At 43.9% G+C, this 21,201-nt stretch overlaps 1 protein-coding gene and 1 pseudogene across 1 annotated transcript; both read right to left on the bottom strand.

Moving 5' to 3' along the window:
* Nucleotides 1-2,311: 2,311 nt before the first annotated feature.
* LOC117509936 (E3 ubiquitin-protein ligase NEURL3-like) lies at nucleotides 2,312-4,396 on the bottom strand. The gene is made up of 4 exons (XM_034169549.1): nucleotides 4,313-4,396; nucleotides 3,562-4,012; nucleotides 3,301-3,419; nucleotides 2,312-3,136 (listed from the first exon to the last, which is right to left on the bottom strand). The coding sequence occupies exons 2-4, from the start codon at nucleotides 3,942-3,944 to the stop codon at nucleotides 2,874-2,876; spliced, it is 765 nt and encodes a 254-aa protein (XP_034025440.1). The 5' UTR covers nucleotides 3,945-4,012; nucleotides 4,313-4,396; the 3' UTR covers nucleotides 2,312-2,873.
* A 9,366-nt stretch (nucleotides 4,397-13,762) lies between these two features.
* On the bottom strand, nucleotides 13,763-15,421 carry LOC117510279 (annotated as a pseudogene).
* Nucleotides 15,422-21,201: the final 5,780 nt, after the last annotated feature.

Genomic DNA, 21,201 nt, shown 5'->3' with positions numbered 1-21,201 from the left:
ACACATCCTGTGTTTGGACGGACATGAACTGACAACTGTCCACTGTGATGCGCATGTGCCTGCTTGCTGGCCTCACTGTTGTGTGGGCCGCTGAAGAGGTGGTACTGCTGGCCCACCACCACCAGAGGGCGCCCTGTCTGGAGTGCGGGCTCCAGGCACCAGAGGGCGCTGCCGCCTCACAGGAGCAGCCAGGGTGACAGCTGTCACCCATCACCTGAGACGAGACAGCTGATATCCATCAACAGGGACGTATATCAGCAGGACGGCATCTCTACCTCATTGCCGAGATATCGCTCTACCAAGGAGGTAACGAACTCAGCCAGTTACTCTATTCTAAGAGTTAATACTTTTGCTTGTGCTCAAGGTCAGCTGAAGACAGTGTTGGACGTGACTAGATAAGTACTCACCTTCCATCCTTCAGTGTTGTTTTGAGAAGAGGTAGAGGTGGTGTTTCCACCCTGTGTGTTGCTGGGTGCAGCCGCACCCACACCTGATTGTTTCTGTTCCTTGCCAGCAGTACCGGATCCGACGAGCGGAGGCAGTGGCCACCTGGGGTTCGGGACTTGGCGGCTCCAGTATCCCCGGGGTTCGGTGGCAGAGGAAATCGGGTGGTTCCGGTTCGACTCGGACAGACGTCTCCTATCGTCGAGCCTGCCCACACGACACCTTTGGAATTCGGTTACTGCTGTATTTGTAATCTGTTGTGTTGTTGTGTGAGTTCACAACAGTAAAACTTTGTGATTTGACTTTCTCCATTGTCCGTTCATTTGCGCCCCCTGTTGTGGGTCCGTGTTCCTACACTTTCCCAACACTCACGTGGACATAAAAATATATCGCTGTTGCAAAGGACTGCAGCAAGCCTGTGCACGGTGCACACATTGACAGGCTACCCGAGGTGAAACGCAGCGTCAGATCATAACACACAGTCGGCGATCTGAATATCACGCCACCCATGTGAGCTCTGTTCCACATGACGCAGTGTCTGTCCTGCGGCATGCCATACACAAGACATGCGTGATGGCCCGGACACGCGCCCTGGCCGGCTGGACACGCCGCCAGTAGATGTGGACATGATAAGAGCGAACGGCTTCTCATTCATGTCATTTCATGACTGTACATCTGTGACCATGGGTCATCTACAGAGGAACACATGAATCATACTTGTATTGTTCACTTGATAGGAGGATTCAATAAATGTGGTGTTTTAGGTGGAGTGTGGTTTTATTTTTTCAATTTCTTGATATCAGGCATTGTCGTGCACCAAAGGACAGTGATGCTAGCTCAGTGGTAAAGTTTCTGGCTAGCAATCAAAGCTTTTGGAAAGTGCAGGTTCAAATCCTGTAGGTGGCATGTATTTTTTTATTTTCACAGCACCTGCTCGCACTGTGTTCCCGCATGCACGAAACCATCGCAGTGGCATCCTGCCCGTCAGCTCGATGTTTTTGTGGTTCACATATATCAGCCGTTCCGCCGTGAGTCACACTGAGTTGTATTTATTCGTATTATTTGTGAAGGGGCCCTTAATTTGTAATAAATGAGTGGGCAAAACAATAATCATTTAACATATAGAATTTTTTTTCAAATAAATGATACTGTTCCAGATTTAAAAGATATAAAATTTCAGGTTTTGATTTTGTTGTTTCTTATTCCGATTTCTCATTTTTATTCATTTTTTGCTCCTTGAACTAGTTCGAAGCTCTGCTATCTCGTGAATGATCTAACAAAGCAGAGAGAACATTTTGTTTCAAGGAGGTTTGTTAGTGGACAACTGCCTTGTGCAGGTGTAGTGAATTCCATTTCAGTCATGTCACTTTGTCTGGAAAAGCCACCTGCATAGAACATACTGTACCTGGTAAGAATGCAACATGTAAAACAACAGCTTTATTGCAGATTAACTTGTCTGACATTTTGCTAAACTATGCAGAAAAAACAATTGAAAAGCAAAGACTGGATGAGAGTAATAGCAGCCAACGTCATTATGACCATTGACCACTGTTGGAGGATGACAGTTATGAGAGTTTTATATATATATATATATATATATATATATATATATAAACTCATTGTGTACATCAACAAATATAATCTGTATGAATTTTCCCACATGTTGCACATATTAACTACAACTCCACATTACATGGAGTTGCGTCAGGGGCATCCGGCGTACACCTTGTGCCAATTCAACATGCAGATCCACCTTGGATTTGCTGTGGCGACCCCAAGTGCAAACAAGGGAGCAGCCGAAGGGACTTACTACTATTCTGAACACTATGAAAGTACAGTGGGGAATTAAAACAGAAAAAAACTAGTGTGTTGTTTGATGAAAAGTTTATTTTCATACCAACCCATTTAATATAAAAGTATAGCAAGTATAAAAACATATAGAGAAAACAAGTATTAAGTTAAAACTTGCTGTACAGTTTTTTTTACATATTTGCAAGGTAAGTAAAACATTATCTTCACAAAAGACTTTAATATTAAATATCAGCCATAACGTCTGAGGTTTTTCTCATACCAAACTTATGTAGCAGTTATTCCCAAAGTGTGGGCCATGGCCCCCTGTGGGGACATGAAGGTACTGCTGGTGGGCCATGAGATAAAATCAATAAAAATGTCTTTGATTGACATTTTTGCAATAAAATTACAAATAAAATATATTTGTTTTTAAAGTCAGAAGTCATAAAACAAACCCATGGGATTTAAATGATGCATTATTCTGTATTTATCTGAACTCAAAATACATACACACACACACACACACACACACAGCTGACAGTTGTTCCTGGTTGGATCAAATCAGGAAGCAGCCACACTGCAGCGTGTCCTGAATCACTGGAACGTACCAGGACTTGTTCAAAGTAGTTTGTCACTTTTCAACACGTTTTCTTCAGTCTGTCTTTGTTCCAGTCCTTCAAGAGGTCACCTGCACTGTGTGACAGTGTCTTGTTGTGTGGAACACGTTGAGAACACACCACCCCCCCCACTGATGGACTTTGGATCGTCTGCCGACACAGTGGGCAGGTACCAAACTCCTGAATGACTCTGGAGGCGCAGCGGACACACAGACACTGGTGACCACAGTTCAGAGTGACTGTGGCCTCTTCAGCCATGCACACCACACAGTCCATTTCAGCGTCTGCACCAAAAACACAAGAGAGACAATTACAACCTACATCACACACAGAGAAGCAAATATGTGCCAACTTCTGTTCCTGGAACACAACGGCTGATTTCACCAACAGACTGTTGGTTTGAAACCTTCAAGTGAAACATGGAAACTGAACTCTTGACATATTTTACCTGATGGAGGTTCTTGGACATGTAATGGGACGTGCTTGTCTTTGTCAACATCAGGCGGGGCGAGGTATTCTGGCACAGGACAGGACTTTCTGGTGTGAACATCTCCTTTTTCTCTGATCCTGCAGTGAAGAACAACAGTGACATTTTATCTTGTTATGACATCGTTCAAATGACGTTGTCCACGTGAGATGTGGTTCCGAGAGCAAACTTACCCAGTAAGAAACAGAGCAGGTCTGTCCGTAGATATCGATCATGGCCCACAGGGGTTTGCTCAGGTCCACTCCTGTCAGAAGCTCCTGCTGGCTGCTCTTGTTGCTTGTGAAGTACAAGGAACCACCAGCAGAGACCCAGAACTCCAGTTCTGAACCAGGCCCACAGTGGACTGCACTTAGGGGAGCGGCCCAGTGCCCAGGGGTGTTGGTGAGTTTAGGAATGGCCATGTTGGGCAGAGGCAGAGTTCTGGATGTTGGAGGCACGTTGGTGAAGCCCACACGCAGGGATCCACTCCAGTTTTCTAAAACGTTTTGTACTCTGAGACGAACCTTCTCCTGAACCTTCAGTGGGCGACTGCTGAACACCAGACCGTCCTTGAAGTTCTCGTTACTTCTCTCTGCGAATCGACCCCCCATGCTGAGGCGGATCATGTCCCCTACAGCCTGAGTGTGGAAGGACAGAGGACCTAAACAGGACACTCCACACCTGTGTGTGCTCACTGGACAAAAACACAGAAAGGGGGAATAAAAACATTGTTTAGTTAGTGATGCAGACTGATTCTTCAGGACACATTTCCTGAACTTATCCCAGTCAGGCAGATCACATCAACCCATCCAACATAAAACCTGAAAGTATTAAATCTTCTTCTTTATTTCAATGCAATAAGCTGTGCTGCTGTTAGTCAGGTTGAAAAAAGAACAAAACTTTCTTCTGTCTTTATGAAATTCTATTAAATACTCATCTGATATTTTTAATTATTATTTATAGCTCAGCTTTATTTATGAAGACATCGTCTCACCAGAGTTCCTGTTTGTCTCTCTGCTTCACCATCCTGACGAAGAAGATTAATTTTCTTCAGGTGTCGAAAAATGTGTTCTCTCTGTATCAGAACTGTGACTGTTGGCTGAATATAAAGACTTCAGCACACATGCGCACAGAGAAGACAAACAGTGAAGGGGGTGGGACAAGTTACATTTTGCTGAAGTACCCGTGATATCATGAAATGGAATCTTCTTTGACATGTACAGATTGTTTTACAGATTAAATCTGTTCAGTCATACTGGAAAAGAGTATGAATCGAAAGTGGTTCTGACACATAATTTTTTTTTTTATGGAAATAGTCCTTGATGACTATATTTAACTTTCAGTTCATTCTACATAATGCATTTATAATCGGAACAGATGGTGAACATCCAGGATGCACAGACATGAATATGAGAACAGGTCTTCACAGTTTGGTCTTTTCTTTTAAGTTTCATGATGTTGTATCATGATTTCATGATGTTATGAGATTGGCAGCATCCTGGTGTTGATCATAGAGGGTCTGAGCATTATTTGAAGAGTTTCTAGTTATTGAGATGTATTTTATAATTATTGAACAAAACTTGTGCAGTTCATGTGTGGGAGCTTTTGTTTTGAAATATCATTTTTGCAGCAGGCGCAGCGCAGTGCGGAATGTTCCGATGTAGTTTTGATTGTGTGCTTGATCAGATATTCACATGCTGTGACTCCGCCCTCCAGCCCTCATGAACAAAATGTTCTTTTTGCTCAACATACCCACTTGATAAAATAGTTATTGGCTAATTTCAAAAAGCTTGTTGACTTAATCTGAGAAACAAGTCATATGTTGTATTTTTAAAAAACAGTAATTTTTTGGCACTCACGTGAATAAAAAATGTGGAAATATCAGAAAAGAAGTAGTTTTCTTTCTGTACTCCACTGGATCCACTTTCCTGCAGTCTTTCATTGAAGGGCAACTTGTATTTTGAAGGGGATGGGATGGATTCTTCTCTGGAAACTAAGAAATCCCCTGACAGCATGAGGAGCCTGAATTACAAAAGGTTTGCCTGTGTGAATCAATATTATTATAACTAATCTACACTGGAAATTTGTACAGATTGATTGTAATCATACACACATCCATCCATCCATCCATCCATTTTCTTCCGCTTTATCCGGAGTCGAGTTGCGGGGGCAGCAGCTCAAGCAAAGCCGCCCAGACCTCCCGATCCACACACACCTCCCCCAGCTCCTCCGGGGGAACCCCAAGGTGTTGCCAAGCCAACCGAGAGATGTAGTCCCTCCAGCGTGTCCTGGGTCTTTCCCGGGGCCTCCTCCCAATGTGACATGCCCTACACCTCTCCAGCGAGGCGTCCAGGGGACATCCGGAAGAGATTCCCGAGCCACCTCAACTGACTCCTTTCGATGTGGAGGAGCAGCGGCTCGACTCCGAGCTCCTCCCGAGTGACCGAGCTCCTCACCCTATCTCTAAGGGAGTGCCCAGCCACCCTGCGGAGGAAACTCATCTCGGCCGCTTGTACTCGCGATCTCGTTCTTTCGGTCATGAGCCAAATCTCATGACCATAGGTGAGGATCGGAAACGTAGATCGATCGGTAAATCGAGAACTTTGCCCCCCTACTCAGCTCTCTCTTCACCACGACGGTCCGATACAGCGACCGCATCACTGCAGATGCTGTACCGATCCGTCTATCGATCTCACACTCCACCCGTCCCTCACTCGCGAACAAGACCCCGAGATACTTAAACTCCTCCACTTGAGGCAAGGACACTCCACCGACCTGAAGAGGGCAAAGCACCTTTTTCCGGTCGAGAACCATGGCCTCGGATTTGGAGGTGCTGATTTTCATGCCGGATGCTTCACACTCGGCTGCAAACCGCCCCAGTGCATGCTGAAGGTCCTGATTTGATGAAGCCAACAGAACCACATCGTCCGCAAACAGCAGAGACGAGATTCTGTGGTTCCCAAACCAGACCCCCTCCACACCCTGGCCGCGCCTAGAAAATCTGTCCATAAAAATAATGAACAGAACCGGTGACAAAGGGCAGCCCTGGTGGAGGCCAACGTGCACTGGAAACAGGTTTGACTTACTACCGGTAATGCAAACCAAGCTCCTGCTGTGGTCGTACAGGGACCGGATAGCCCTTAGCAAAGGACCCCAGACCCCGTACTCCCGGAGCACCCCTCCACAGGGTGCCCCGAGGGACACGGTCGAACGCCTTCCCAGATCCACAAAACACATGTGGACTGGTTGGGCGAACTCCCATGAACCCTCGAGCACCCGATGGAGCGTGTAGAGCTGGTCCAGTGTGCCGCGACCAGGACAAAACCACACTGCTCCTTCTGAATCACTGATCGGGTCCAGCGTGTTTTGGTTAATGGTTGCTTGTCTCCTCCCACCATCTCTAACACCGGGTCTCCTCAGGGCTGTGTCCTGTCTCCTCTCTCTCTTTATTCTGTACACAAACAGCTGCAGGTCTTCTGAGGAGAACAGATTTCTGATTAAATTTTCAGACGACACAGTCCTGGTCTCATTATTGTCAGGAGATGAGGTGGATCATGGTCCTGTTCTGGGGCAGTTTGTCAGTGGTGCGAGGACAATTACCTTGATCTGAATGTTTTAAAAACTAAAGACATGGTGATGATTTTAGACGTGCTTCACCTCACAGTGTTAGTGTCATTAGCGGGAAAATGTAGAGATTGTCAGTAGCTACAAGTACCTGGGCACTGTGATTGATGATAAATTGAAGTTTGACCTGAACACTGATAGCATGTTAAAAAAGGGCAGCAAAGAACTTACCTTCTGAGGAAGCTGAACTCTTTTAATGTGAGTAAAACTATTTTAACCAATTTTTATTGTTCTTTTATTGAAAGTTTACTGATGTTTTCTTTTATCTGCTGGTTTCAATCCCTGTCTGTGAAGGACAAAAACAAACTGCAGGGCATTGTCAAAACCTGTTCTAAAATCACAGGCGTTAAATTGAGAGACTTGCAGTCGCTGTGGGAGCAACAGGTGCTGAGTAAAGCAAAGTGTCTCCTGGCTCAGCCGCTCCATCCTTTGACTCCAGAATTCATCTTGATGCCTTCAGGGTATCGTTTTTATGCTCCAGCTCGGAAAACTAATCGTTTCTCAAATTCCTTTGTGCCTCTGCTATTAAATTGATGAACTTAAGGGGACTGGTTTTTTTAAATGTCGTATAACTTTTATTGTTCCACCAGAGTTCCACTTGTAATGAAATGGATGGTAGTATGTTGTGTGTATGCAGAACTGTTCTGGAATGCTGCAAACGAATTGCCCTCTGGGATCAATAAAGTTTTCTGAATCTGAATCTGAATCTGAATCCGAGGATCGACCATCGGCCGAATTCTCCTCTCCAGTACTCTGGAATAGACCTCACCACACCCTCTGGTCCCCCTTCTTAAACAGAGGGACCACCACCCCGGTCTGCCAATCCAGAGGCACTGTCCCCGATCGCCCACGCGATGTTGCAGAGGCATTGTCAACCAAGACAGTCCCACAACATCCAGAGACTTAAGGTACTCAGGACAGATTTCATCCATCCCAGGAGCCTTGCCACCGAGGAGCTTCTAACCACCTCCGTGACTTCGGCCTGAGTAATGGATGAGTCCGCCTCTGGGTCCCCAGTCTCTGCTTCCTCTTCGGAAGACGTGAAGATGGGATTGAGGAGATCCTCGAAGTATTCCTTCCACCGCCCGACAACATCCCCAGTCAGGGTAAACAGCTCCCCACCCGCACCGTAAACAGTGCTGGTGGAGAGCTGCTTCCGCCTCCTGAGGTGCCGGACGGTTTGCCAGAATCTCTTCGAGGCCGACCGATAGTCCTCCTCCATGGCCTCCCTGAACTCCTCCCAGACCCGAGTTTTTGCCTCTACGACGGCACGGGCTGCGGCAACGCTTGGCCTGCCGGTACCTGTCAGCTGCCTCCGTGTCCCACCTACCAACAAAGATAAGTAGGACTCCTTCTTCAGCTTGACTGCATCCCTTACTTCCAGCATCCACCACTGGGCTCGGGGATTGCCGCCGCGACAGGCACCAGAGACCTTGTGACCACAGCTACGAGCGGCCGCATCAACATGGAGGTGGAGAACATGGTCCACTCGGACTCCATGTCTCCACCTCCCCCGGCATCTGGGAGAAGGCTCTCCCGGATGTGGGAGTGAAGACCTCGCTGACAGAGGGTTCCGCCAGTCATTCCCAGCAGACCCTCACGATACGTTTGGGCCTGCCAGGTCTGACCGGCTTCCTCCACTCCCAGTGGATCCAACTCACCACCAGGTGGTGATCGGATCGACAGCTCTGCCCCTCTCTTCACTCCAGTGTCCGAGACACATGGCCGAAGGTCAGATGATACGACTACAAAGTCGATCATTGACCTCCGGCTCAGGGTGTTCTGGTGCCACATGCACTTAAGGACACCCCTTGTACTTGAACACGGTGTTCGTGATGGACAGACTGTGACTAGCACAGAAGTCCAACAACTGAACACCACTCAGGTTCAGATCGGGAGGCCGTGCTTCCCAATCACCCCCCTCCAGGTCTCACTGTCACCGCCCACGTGGGCATTGAAATCCCCCAGGAGAACAATGGAGTCTCCAGTCGGAGCGCTATCTAGTACCCCTCCCAGTGACTCCAAGAAGGCCGGGTACTCTGCACTGCCGCTCGCGGCCCATAGGCTGAGACAACGGTGAGAGTCCTGTCCCAGAGCCGAAGGCGTAGGGACGCGACCCTCACATTCACTGGAGTAAACTCCAACACATGGCGACTGAGCTGGGGAGGCAATAAGCAATGCGACCCCAGCTCTCCGCCTCTCCCCGTGGAAAACGCCAGAAAAATGAAGCGTCCAGCCCCTTCCAGAAGTTGGGTACCAGAGCCCAAGCTGTGAGTGGAGGTGAGCCCGACTATCTCTAGTCGGTATCTCTCAACCTCCCGCACAAGCTTCAGGCTCCTTCCCCCCCAGCGAGGTGACATTCCACGTCCCAACAGCCAGGGGCTGTGAGCACGGACCGGGCCACTTGACAACCCGCCCTCGACCAGCCACCCAATCCTCTCTGCACCCGACCCCCATGGCCCCCCTCTGCAGGTGGTGAACCCACAGGAGGGGGGGCCCACGTCGCTCTTATCGGGCTGAGCCCAGCCGGGCCCCATGGGCTAAGGCCCGACCAACAGGCGCTTGCGCGCAAGCCCAACCCCAAACCTGGCACCAGGGTGGGGCCCCGGCTCCGCCATACCCGGGCGACGTCTCGGTTTCTTGATTTTTTACTGGTCATGGAGGTTCTAAACTGCCCTTAGTCTGACCCGTCACCTAGGACCTGTTTGCCTTGGGAGACCCTACAGGGCACAAAGCCCCCGACAACATAGCTCCTAGGATCATCCGGGTATGCAAACTCCCCCACCACGATAAGGTGGCAGCTAGAGAGGGAGGTGTCTAATCATAGACACCTGCGAGGTTTTTTGGTTGTTGTTGTTTGTTTTATGGTAGGTGGATGACTGACAGACTCGTCCATCCAGGGCAGTGTCCACCTGCTCTGAGAACAGGCCGAGCACCCTAAGGCCCCCCATGACACTGGGACTGACCAGGTACAGTATGTTCTGATGTTGTGTTGATTAGCAGCATCATGCAGGTGGTTTTTCCAGACAACGTGACGAGACTGAATGGAATTCACCACACATGAACAAAGGCAGTTCGTCCACTAACAAACTAACAACCTCCTTGAACAAAATGTTCTCTCCTGCTTTGTTAAACAGATCATTCACCAGATAGCAGAGCTTCAAACTGGTTCAATGAGCGAAAATAAAACAAGAAACGGGAATAGAAACGACAAAAACAAATGTGAAATTTTATGTCTTTTAAATCTGGAACAGCATCATTTATATGAAAAAAAAATCTATCTTGTAAATGATGTGGTTTTCCCCCTAATTCATTTATTACAAATTAAAACATTTTGTGTCAAATGTTTACTCAGGGAGACTCTGATGAGGAGCATCATTTGCACTGAGAGAAAATTTGGTGTGACATTTTGGTTCCGTGACAGGTGTGATCCAGCATGTGGCTCCCTCAGGGTTCATGAGGACTCCTGTAACTGGGAAAGGAAAAGGGGATCCCCACATTTCACCAGGCTGCAGCAGACACATACCTCTCTACTTTGGAGATGAGTATCTGCTAACTCTGGGTAGTTGCCATCCAGGTCCCAGGCAGGATGATAGTGTGAACGGGGACAGCACCAGTGCACGACCCCTGACCTGCCGTGACCCAACCTGTGGTTGTTAATACTGCATGAACATGTTGACGGGAGCCAAACAGCTGTACTGTCTACAGACATTATAGTGTGATCACCGTCATGTCAAACAGCAGACAATGATGTCATGTTGTCAGCACTGAACATGTTCATCAGGTTTAAGGAGACCTCAAAAGAAATATACTTGAATAGGTCTCATGTTTTGACCCACACAGTCTGTAGTCTGACCTTAGAAATCCACAACTCTGCTGATGTCCACTGGCAGCAGGAAAACCAAAAACAATGTGGATTTACATTATTACAAATTCATCAGTTATTAACAAACCCTTTATTTTCAGAACCAGGGAATAAGAAAGTTGATGTTGCACGTGCACCTGTTGTTGTGTGGAACAGGTACAGGATGTTCTGGTGTGATTTTGATTGTCTCCGTCATATGCACATGATTTTCCAAATTTTGATGAGTAGAACTGAAAGGAATTTGTTCCTGGCGAGTAAATATTTTATTATTTTAGTTTGTCTTCCTCCACTGTAAAAAATTAACTGCTGTCTCAATGACAAAATGGGATGTAACAATTTGCATAGATTTTTTTTAAAGTTATTTCAATGTAACTAAATTTATTTCAACTGAATTAGAGGTTTATTGGCATTAACTTAGTGCCTCACAGCAAGAAGGTTGTGGGATCACTTCCCACCCTTTCTGTGTGGAGTTTGCATGTTGTCTGTGTGGGTTTCCTCTGTGCGCTCTGGTTTCTTTCCACAATCAAACACGTTTATTTAGGTCTGCTCCTTTCTCTGCCCCTGACCAAGGCAGCGTCTCTACATCTGGAGTTGGTCCCTGAGCGCCGACTGTGGGCTGAAGTCACTGCTCCTAGTGGTTGGATTGTGTCTAAATGTAATTAGGATGGATTCATGCGAGGATAATTCATTGTATGTATGTACAGTGACAATAAAGGCTTTATTCTGTTCTATAAACTCAGTTGAGAGTGAAAATAACTAGATGAAATTACTTTTAAAAAAATCTATGTAAATGTTACATCAATTTTTCCTCGTTGACATATCAGATCCTTTTTTTTAGAGTGTACAACCCTCATCAACAAAATGTTCTTTGCTACGCAATTAAACGCATCAGCTGTAAGATAAACAGGACAGACATACAGGAAGACGTGCAGTGACACAGACAGATGGATGGGTGGACGTGCTGCACAGATGGACAGACAGACAAATTCAGAACGGAAACTTTGGTCTGAAATATCCAACAAATTAATTTTGTACATCAACAAAAATCATCAGTATTAAGTTTTTTGCATCATCTTGTGCAAAAGCTGCACATATTAACATTATTGTGTTTATATTCTTAACAATATGAAAGCACAGTCGGAAATGAAAACAGAAAAAAACAGTGTGATGTTTGCTGAAAGGTTTATTTTCATACCACATAACAGTGGAATGTGCCGTTCATTTCCAAACTGAACACTGTGTTGATCCGGGACGTCGTCTGACTACCACAGAAATTGGCGGAAGACATGGGACATCAGCACTTTTTCGCACATTGAGACAGACGTGCGGAGAAGCCGCATGGCGCAAGAGCAACGCAGTGATGAAGCCTCACAGGACATGTTCTGGCAAGTCCAGGTCATCCACATTTCTCAGATAGTCACACGACTGAAAAGCCACCGGAAGCCATCTGAAAGCCATCGGAAAGCCATCCTGTGAGACCAACACAGAGGTGGCTTTGTGCCGCGCCATGATCGGGCTCCGTGGCGCATCCCTCTGCTTCTCTTTCCACTGAAAAAACTCCTGTAAGAGTGGAATTTGCCGAAAAAGTGCTGATGTCCACGTCTTCTGCCATTTTGTGGAAGTCAGACGACGTCCCGGATCAACAAAGCCTTCACGTTGGAAATGATCTGGTTGTTTCAGCGGGGTTTCAGCCTGTTGATCGGTGGTCGGAGTGCGCCGCGCTCTCAGCCGCTGTGGGCAGTCTTTAAAAACCGGCTGGAGCACTCCTTAATCTGTGTAATCCCCATAAAATCGTCCCTGAAAGCCATCTGAATTTTCCGAATGGTGTCCACCTGGAGGTCTCTCACAGTTTCTGGAAAAATTCACTGCTCAATCACTGCTCCTAGTGGTTGGATTGTGTCTAAATGTAATTAGGATGATTCAATGCAGAGGATAAATTTCATTGTATGTATGTACAGTGACATAAAGGCTTTATTCTGTTCTATAAACTCAGTTGAGAGTTGAAATAACTAAGATGAAATTACTTTTAAAAAATCTATGTAAATTGGAACATCATTTTTTTCCTCGTTGACATATCAGTTCCTTTTTTTTAGAGTGTACAACCCTCATCACAAAATGTTCTTTGCTACGCAATTAAACGCATCAGCTGTAAGATAAACAGGACAGACATACAGGAAGACGTGCAGTGACACAGACAGACGGATGGGTGGACGTGCTGCACAGATGGACAGACAGACAAATTCAGAACGGAAACTTTGGTCTGAAATATCCGACAAATTAATTTTGTACATCAACAAAAATCATCAATATTAAGTTTTTTAGCATCATTTCTGCAAAAGCAGCACATATTAACATTATTGTGTTTATTTCTTAACATATAAAAGCACAGTCGGAAATGAAAACAGAAAAAACAGTGTGATGTTTGCTGAAAAGTTTATTTTCATACAACTCCATTTAATATAAAAGTATAGTAAGTATAAAAAACAAAAAAACAAAACAAAAAGAAAACAAAACAAGTTTGGTTTTAAGCTACAATCTTGCTGTATCTTTACATATTTGTCACGTAAATAAAACAATATCTTTACAAAAGTCTTTAAGATTAAATTTCAGCCATAACGTCTGAGGTTTTTCTCAAACCAAACTAACAGTTATTACCAAAAGTGTGGGCTGTGGCCCCCTGTGGGGACATGAAAGTCCTTTGTTTTTAAATACAATCAGAATCATAAAACAAACCCATGGGATTAAAATGATGCATTACTCTCCATTTATCTGAACTAGTTTAACACACACATACACACACACACACACACACACACACACAGCTGACAGTTGTTCGTGGTTGGATCAAATCAGGAAGCAGCCACACTGCAGCGTGTCCTGAATCACTGGAACGTACCAGGACTTGTTCAAGTAGTTTGTCACTTTTCAACACGTTTTCTTCAGTCTGTCTTTGTTCCAGTCCTTCAAGAGGTCAACCTGCCTGTGTGACAGTGTCTTGTTGTGTGGAACACGTTGAGAACACACCGCCCCCCCACTGATGGACTTTGGATCGTCTGCCGACACAGTGGGCAGGTACCAAACTCCTGAATGACTCTGGAGGCGCAGCGGACACACAGACACTGGTGACCACAGTTCAGAGTGACTGTGGCCTCTTCAGCCATGCACACCACACAGTCCATTTCAGCGTCTGCACCAAAAACACAAGAGAGACAATTACAACCTACATCACACACAGAGAAGCAAATATGTGCCAACTTCTGTTCCTGGAACACAACGGCTGATTTCACCAACAGACTGTTGGTTTGAAACCTTCAAGTGAAACATGGAAACTGAACTCTTGACATATTTTACCTGATGGAGGTTCTTGGACATGTAATGGGACGTGCTTGTCTTTGTCAACATCAGGCGGGGCGAGGTATTCTGGCACAGGACAGGACTTTCTGGTGTGAAACATCTCCTTTTTCTCTGATCCTGCAGTGAAGAACAACAGTGACATTTTATCTTGTTATGACATCGTCCCAATGACGTCGTCCACGTGAGATGTGGTTCCGAGAGCAAACTTACCCAGTAAGAAAACAGAGCAGGTCTGTCCGTAGATATCGATCATGGCCCACAGGGGTTTGCTCAGGTCCACTCCTGTCAGAAGCTCCTGCTGGCTGCTCTTGTGCTTGCAAAGTACAAGGAACCACCAGCAGAGACCCAGAACTCCAGTTCTGAACCAGGCCCACAGTGGACTGCACTTAGGGGAGCGGCCCAGTGCCCAGGGGTGTTGGTGAGTTTAGGAATGGCCACGTTGGGCAGAGGCAGAGTTCTGGATGATGGAGGCACGTTGGTGAAGCCCACACGCAGGGATCCACTCCAGTTTTCTAAAACGTTTTGTACTCTGAGACGAACCTTCTCCTGAACCTTCAGTGGGCGACTGCTGAACACCAGACCGTCCTTGAAGTTCTCATTACTTCTCTCTGCGAATCGACCCCCCATGCTGAGGCGGATCATGTCCCCTACAGCCTGAGTGTGGAAGGACAGAGGACCTAAACAGGACACTCCACACCTGTGTGTGCTCACTGGACAAAAACACAGAAAGGGGGAATAAAAACATTGTTTAGTTAGTGATGCAGACTGATTCTTCAGGACACATTTCCTGAACTCAGTTTATTTTTTCATCCCAGTCAGGCAGATCACATCAACCCATCCAACATAAAACCTGAAAGTATTAAATCTCTTTCTTTATTTCAATGCTGCAAATAATAAACTGTGCTGCTGTTAGTCAGGTTGACAAAAGAACAAAAACTTTCTTCTGTGCTTTTAAAAATTCTATTAAATACTCATCTGATATTTTGAATTATTATTTATATCTTTGCTTTATTTTTCATTAATTAGTAAATGTTGATCATCAACCTAAGTTTAAGCTGACAAATGATTTTTAAAGGGATCCTATCAAACGTTCAGTCTAGAGTGAAGACATCATCTCACCAGAGTTCCTGTTATTGTCTCTCTGCTTCACCATCCTGACGAAGAAGATTAATTTTCTTCAGGTGTTGAAAAATGTGTTCTCTCTGTATCTTTGTTCAGTTCTGACAGAAGTGTGACTGTTGGCTGAATATAAAGACTTCAGCACACGTGCACAGAGAAGCCAAACACTGAATGGGGAGGGGCAAAGGGAGAAAGACAAGTTACATTTTGCTGAAGTACCCGTGATATCATGAAATGGAATCTTCTCTGACATGTACAGATTGTTTTACAGATTAAATCTGTTCAGCCATACTGGAAACGAGTTTCAATCAAAAGTGGTTTTGACACATAAAATGTTTTTTTGAAATAGTCCTTCATGACTATATTTAACTTTCAGTTCATTCTACATAATGCATTTATAATCGGAACAGATGGTGAACATCCAGGATGCACAGACATGAATATGAGAACAGGGCTTCACAGTTTGGTCTTTTCTTATAAGTATCATGATGTTGTATCATGATTTCATGATGTTATGAGATTGGTAGCATCCTGGTGTTGATTGTAGAGGGTCTGAGCATTATTTGAAGAATTTCTAGTTGTTGAGATGTATTTTATAATGTACAAAACTTGTGCAGTTCATGTGTGGTGGCTTTTGTTTTGAAATGTCATTTTTGCAGCAGGTGCAGCACAGTGCGGAATGTTCCGATGTAGTTTTGATTGTGTGCTTGATCTGAAATTCACATGCTGTGACTCTGCCCTCCAGCCCTCATGAACAAAATGTTCTTTTTGCTCAACAGATGACCCACATGATAAAATAGTTATTACTGGTTTACATCCGATTGAGCATCAGTCTGAATTTTCAAAAAGCTTGTTGACTTAATCTGAGAAACAAGCCATATGTTGTATTTTTTAACACAGTAATTTTTTGGCACTCACGTGAATAAAAAATGTGGAAATATCAGAAAAGAAGTAGTTTTCTTTCTGTACTCCACTGGATCCACTTTCCTACAGTCTTCCATTGAAGGGTAACTTGTATTTTGAAGGGGATGTGATGGATTCTTCTCTGGAAACTAAGAAATCCCCTGACAGCACCAAGAATCTGAATTACAAAAGCTTTGCCTGCATGAATCAATATTATTATAACTAATCTACACTGGAAATTTGTACAGATTGATTGTAATCATAGACAACTGTGATTTTTTTTGTTTTTGTTTTGTTTTGTTTTATGGTAGGCGGTTGACTGACAGACTCGTCCATCCATGGAGGGCCCAACTGCCTCCGAGAGTGGTCAGGCACCCTAAGGCCCACCCATGATGCCGGGACTGACCAGGTACAGTATGTTCTGATGTAGTGTTGATTAGCAGCATCATGCAGGTGGTTTTTCCAGACGACGTGACGAGACTGAATGGAATTCACTCCACATGAACAAAGGCAGTTCATCCACTAACAACCTCCTTGAACAAAATGTTCTGTCTTGCTTTGTTAAACAGATCATTCACCAGATAGCAGAGCTTCAAACTGGTTCATGGAGCAAAAAATAAAAACAAGAAACAGGAATAGAAATGACAAAAAGAAACCTGAAATTTTATGTCTTTTAAATCTGGAACAGCATCATTTATATGAAAAAAAAATTTATCTTGTAAATGATGTGGTTTTCCCCCTCATTCGTTTATTACAAATTAAAACATTTTGTGTCAAATCTATTTAAGCATAAAAATTCCACAAGAAAAAATAATATAGCACCTTCAACTGCACCACAGACTAAAACAGTTAAATGTGGTCTATTAAACATTAGGTCTCTTTCTTCTAAGTCCCTGTTGGTAAATGATATAATAATTGATCAACGTATTGATTTATTCTGCCTAACAGAAACTTGGTTACAGCAGGATGAATATGTTAGTTTAAATGAGTCAACACCCCCGAGTCACACTAACTGTCAGAATGCTCGTAGCACGGGCCAAGGCGGAGGATTAGCAGCAATCTTCCATTCCAGCTTATTAATTAATCAAAAACCTAGACAGAGCTTTAATTCATTTGAAAGCTTGTCTCTTAGTCTTGTCCATCCAAATTGGAAGTCCCAAAAACCAGTTTTATTTGTTATTATCTATCGTCCACCTGGTCGTTACTGTGAGTTTCTCTGTGAATTTTCAGACCTTTTGTCTGACTTAGTGCTTAGCTCAGATAAGATAATTATAGTGGGCGATTTTAACATCCACACAGATGCTGAGAATGACAGCCTCAACACTGCATTTAATCTATTATTAGACTCTATCGGCTTTGCTCAAAAAGTAAATGAGTCCACCCACCACTTTAATCATATTTTAGATCTTGTTCTGACTTATGGTATGGAAATAGAAGACTTAACAGTATTCCCTGAAAACTCCCTTCTGTCTGATCATTTTTTAATAACATTTACATTTACCCTGATGGACCACCCTGCAGTGGGGAATAAGTTTCATTACACTAGAAGTCTTTCAGAAAGCGCTGTAACTAGGTTTAAGGATATGATTCCTTCTTTATGTTCTCTAATGTCATATACCAACACAGAGCAGAGTAGCTACCTAAACTCTGTAAGGGAGCTAGAGTATCTCGTCAATAGTTTTACATCCTCATTGAAGACAACTTTGGATGCTGTAGCTCCTCTGAAAAAGAGAGCTTTAAATCAGAAGTGTCTGACTCCGTGGTATAACTCACAAACTCGTAGCTTAAAGCAGATAACCCGTAAGTTGGAGAGGAAATGGCGTCTCACTAATTTAGAAGATCTTCACTTAGCCTGGAAAAAGAGTTTGTTGCTCTATAAGAAAGCCCTCCGTGAAGCTAGGACATCTTTCTACTCATCACTAATTGAAGAAAATAAGAACAACCCCAGGTTTCTTTTCAGCACTGTAGCCAGGCTGACAAAGAGTCAGAGCTCTATTGAGCTGAGTATTCCATTAACTTTAACTAGTGATGACTTCATGACTTTCTTTGCTAACAAAATTTTGACTATTAGAGAAAAAATTACTCATAACCATCCCAAAGATGTATCGTTATCTTTGGCTGCTTTCAGTGATGCCGGTATTTGGTTAGACTCTTTCTCTCCGATTGTTCTGCCTGAGTTATTTTCATTAGTTACTTCATCCAAACCATCAACATGCTTATTAGACCCCATTCCTGCCAGGCTGCTCAAGGAAGTCCTACCATTATTTAATGCTTCAATCTTAAATATGATCAATCTATCTTTGTTAGTTGGTTATGTACCACAGGCCTTTAAGGTGGCAGTAATTAAACCATTACTTAAAAAAAGCCATCACTTGACCCAGCTATCTTAGCTAATTATAGGCCAATCTCCAACCTTCCTTTTCTCTCAAAGATTCTTGAGAGGGTAGTTGTAAAACAGCTAACTGATCACCTGCAGAGGAATGGTCTATTTGAAGAGTTTCAGTCAGGTTTTAGAATTCATCATAGTACAGAAACAGCATTAGTGAAGGTTACAAATGATCTTCTTATGGCTTCGGACAGTGGACTTATCTCTGTGCTTGTTCTGTTGGACCTCAGTGCTGCTTTTGATACTGTTGACCATAAAATTTTATTACAGAGATTAGAGCATGTCATAGGTATTAAAGGCATTGCGCTGCGGTGGTTTGAATCATATTTGTCTAATAGATTACAGTCTGTTCATGTAAATGGGGAATCTTCTTCACAGACTAAAGTTAATTATGGAGTTCCACAAGGTTCTGTGCTAGGACCAATTTTATTCACTTTATACATGCTTCCCTTGGGCAGTATTATTAGACGGTATTGCTTAAATTTTCATTGTTACGCAGATGATACCCAGCTTTATCTATCCATGAAGCCAGAGGATACACACCAATTAGCTAAACTGCAGGATTGTCTTACAGACATAAAGACATGGATGACCTCTAATTTCCTGCTTTTAAACTCAGATAAAACTGAAGTTATTGTACTTGGCCCCACAAATCTTAGAAGCATGGTGTCTAACCAGATCGTTACTCTGGATGGCATTTCCCTGATCTCTAGTAATACTGTGAGAAATCTTGGAGTTATTTTTGATCAGGATATGTCATTCAAAGCGCATATTAAACAAATATGTAGGACTGCCTTTTTGCATTTACGCAATATTTCTAAAATCAGAAAGGTCTTGTCTCAGAGTGATGCTGAAAAACTAATTCATGCATTTATTTCCTCTAGGCTGGACTATTGTAATTCATTATTATCAGGTTGTCCTAAAAGTTCCCTAAAAAGCCTTCAGTTGGTTCAGAATGCTGCAGCTAGAGTACTGACGGGGACTAGCAGGAGAGAGCATATCTCACCCGTGTTGGCCTCTCTTCATTGGCTTCCTGTTAATTCTAGAATAGAATTTAAAATTCTTCTTCTTACTTATAAGGTTTTGAATAATCAGGTCCCATCTTATCTTAGGGACCTCGTAGTACCATATTACCCCATTAGAGCGCTTCGCTCTCAGACTGCGGGCTTACTTGTGGTTCCTAGGGTTTGTAAGAGTAGAATGGGAGGCAGAGCCTTCAGCTTTCAGGCTCCTCTCCTGTGGAACCAGCTCCCAATTCAGATCAGGGAGACAGATACCCTCTCTACTTTTAAGATTAGGCTTAAAACTTTCCTTTTCGCTAAGGCTTATAGTTAGGGCTGGATCGGGTGACCCTGGACCATCCCTTGGTTATGTTGCTTTAGACGTAGACTGTGGGGGGTTCCCATGATGCACTGTTTCTTTCTTTTTTTGCTCCGTATGCATCACTCTGCATTTAATCATTAGTGATCGATCTCTGCCCCCCTTCTCGGCATGTCTTTTTCCTGGTTCTTTCCCTCAGCCCCAACCAGTCTCAGCAGAAGACTGCCCCTCCCTGAGCCTGGTTCTGCTGGAGGTTTCTTCCTGTTAAAAGGGAGTTTTTCCTTCCCACTGTGGCCAAGTGCTTGCTCATAGGGGGTCGTTTTGACCGTTGGGGTTTTTCATGGTTATTGTATGGCCTTGCCTTGCAATATGGAGCGCCTTGGGGCAACTGTTTGTTGTGATTTGGCGCTATATAAGAAAAAAGTTGATTGAGTTGATTGAAATGTTTACTCAGGGAGACTCTGATGAGGAGCATTATTTGCACTGAGAGAAAATCCGGTGTGACATTTTGGTTCCCTCAGGGTTCATGAGGACTCCTGTAACTGGGAAAGGAAAAGGGGATCCCCACATTTCACCAGGCTGCAGCAGACACATACCTCTCTACTTTGGAGATGAGTATCTGTAACTCTGGGTAGTTGCTTTCCAGGTCCCAGGACAGGTTTATAGTGTGAACCTGTTGACGGGAGCCAAACAGCTGTACTGTCTACAGACATTATAGTGTGATCACCGTCATGTCAAACAGCAGACAATGATGTCATGTTGTCAGCACCAAACATGTTCATCAGGTTTAAGGAGACCTCAAAAGAAATATAATTGAATAGGTCTCATGTTTTGACCCACACAGTCTGTAGTCTGACCTTAGAAATCCACAACTCTGCTGATGTCCACTGGCAGCAGGAAAAGCAAATAAAATGTGGATTTACATTATTACAAATTCATCAGTTATTAACAAACCCTTTATTTTCAGAACCAGGGAATAAGAAAGTTGATGTTGCACGTGCACCTGTTGTTGTGTGGAACAGGTACAGGATGTTCTGGTGTGATTTTGATTGTCTCCATCATATGCACATGATTTTCCAAATTTTGATGAGTAGAATTGAAAGGAATTTGTTCCTGGCGAGCAAATATTTTATTTATTTTAGTTTGTCTTCCTCCACTGTAAAAAAAATTAACTGCTGTCTCAATGACAAAATGGGATGTAACAATTTGCATAGATTTTTAAGTTATTTCAACTTAACTAAATTTATTTCAACTTAAATAGAGAGGTTTTGTGGCATTAACTTCACAGCAAGAAGGTTGTGGGATCACTTCC

The sequence above is a fragment of the Thalassophryne amazonica genome, chromosome 5, assembly GCF_902500255.1.
Source record: "Thalassophryne amazonica chromosome 5, fThaAma1.1, whole genome shotgun sequence".
In the NCBI taxonomy this organism is placed as follows: Eukaryota; Metazoa; Chordata; class Actinopteri; order Batrachoidiformes; family Batrachoididae; genus Thalassophryne; species Thalassophryne amazonica.
This window is presented reverse-complemented; position numbering and strand designations above follow the sequence as displayed.

Bases quoted from the DNA above. Each gene is read 5' to 3' on its own strand.
- LOC117509936 (XM_034169549.1), bottom strand. From the start codon at position 3,944: ATGATCCGCCTCAGCATGGGGGGTCGATTCGCAGAGAGAAGTAACGAG. The intron at 3,420-3,561 runs GTGGGCCATGAT...TCTTCACTGCAG, and splicing joins GTGGACCTGAGCAAACCCCT to GATCAGAGAAAAAGGAGATG. The intron at 3,137-3,300 runs GTAAAATATGTC...TTTTTGGTGCAG, and splicing joins TGTCCAAGAACCTCCATCAG to ACGCTGAAATGGACTGTGTG.